Genomic DNA, 207 nt, shown 5'->3' with positions numbered 1-207 from the left:
GGACCCCAAAAACCACCCCGAGTGACAGACGAGCCAAGCAACCCCAGCTTGGAAACCGGGCGGGATGGCCACGTACTTGGGCTTGGATCTTTTCTCCACTGGGCACCAGGCCAGGATCTCACAAGTGCCTCTGACACTGTCTCTGTCCTTCAAACAACGGCCAGTCTTAACCCCTGCAGCACAGACATCACAGAAAAGGTCACACAG

The 207-nt window shown here is 56.5% G+C and overlaps 1 protein-coding gene across 1 annotated transcript in view; it reads right to left on the bottom strand.

Annotated features, from left to right (window-relative positions):
• LOC104498354 (P2X purinoceptor 5-like) overlaps positions 1–171 on the bottom strand; it is a gene marked incomplete at its 5' end in the record, with an annotated part of 4172 nt that extends 4001 nt beyond the window's left edge. Inside the window, one exon of the mRNA XM_010141712.1 lies at positions 77–171. Coding sequence (XP_010140014.1) covers positions 77–171 — 95 coding nt within the window. The remainder of the gene's footprint in view (positions 1–76) is intronic.
• Positions 172–207: the final 36 nt, after the last annotated feature.

The sequence above is a fragment of the Buceros rhinoceros genome, unplaced genomic scaffold (assembly GCF_000710305.1).
Source record: "Buceros rhinoceros silvestris isolate BGI_N320 unplaced genomic scaffold, ASM71030v1 scaffold40398, whole genome shotgun sequence".
Classification (NCBI taxonomy): Eukaryota; Metazoa; Chordata; class Aves; order Bucerotiformes; family Bucerotidae; genus Buceros; species Buceros rhinoceros.
This window is presented reverse-complemented; position numbering and strand designations above follow the sequence as displayed.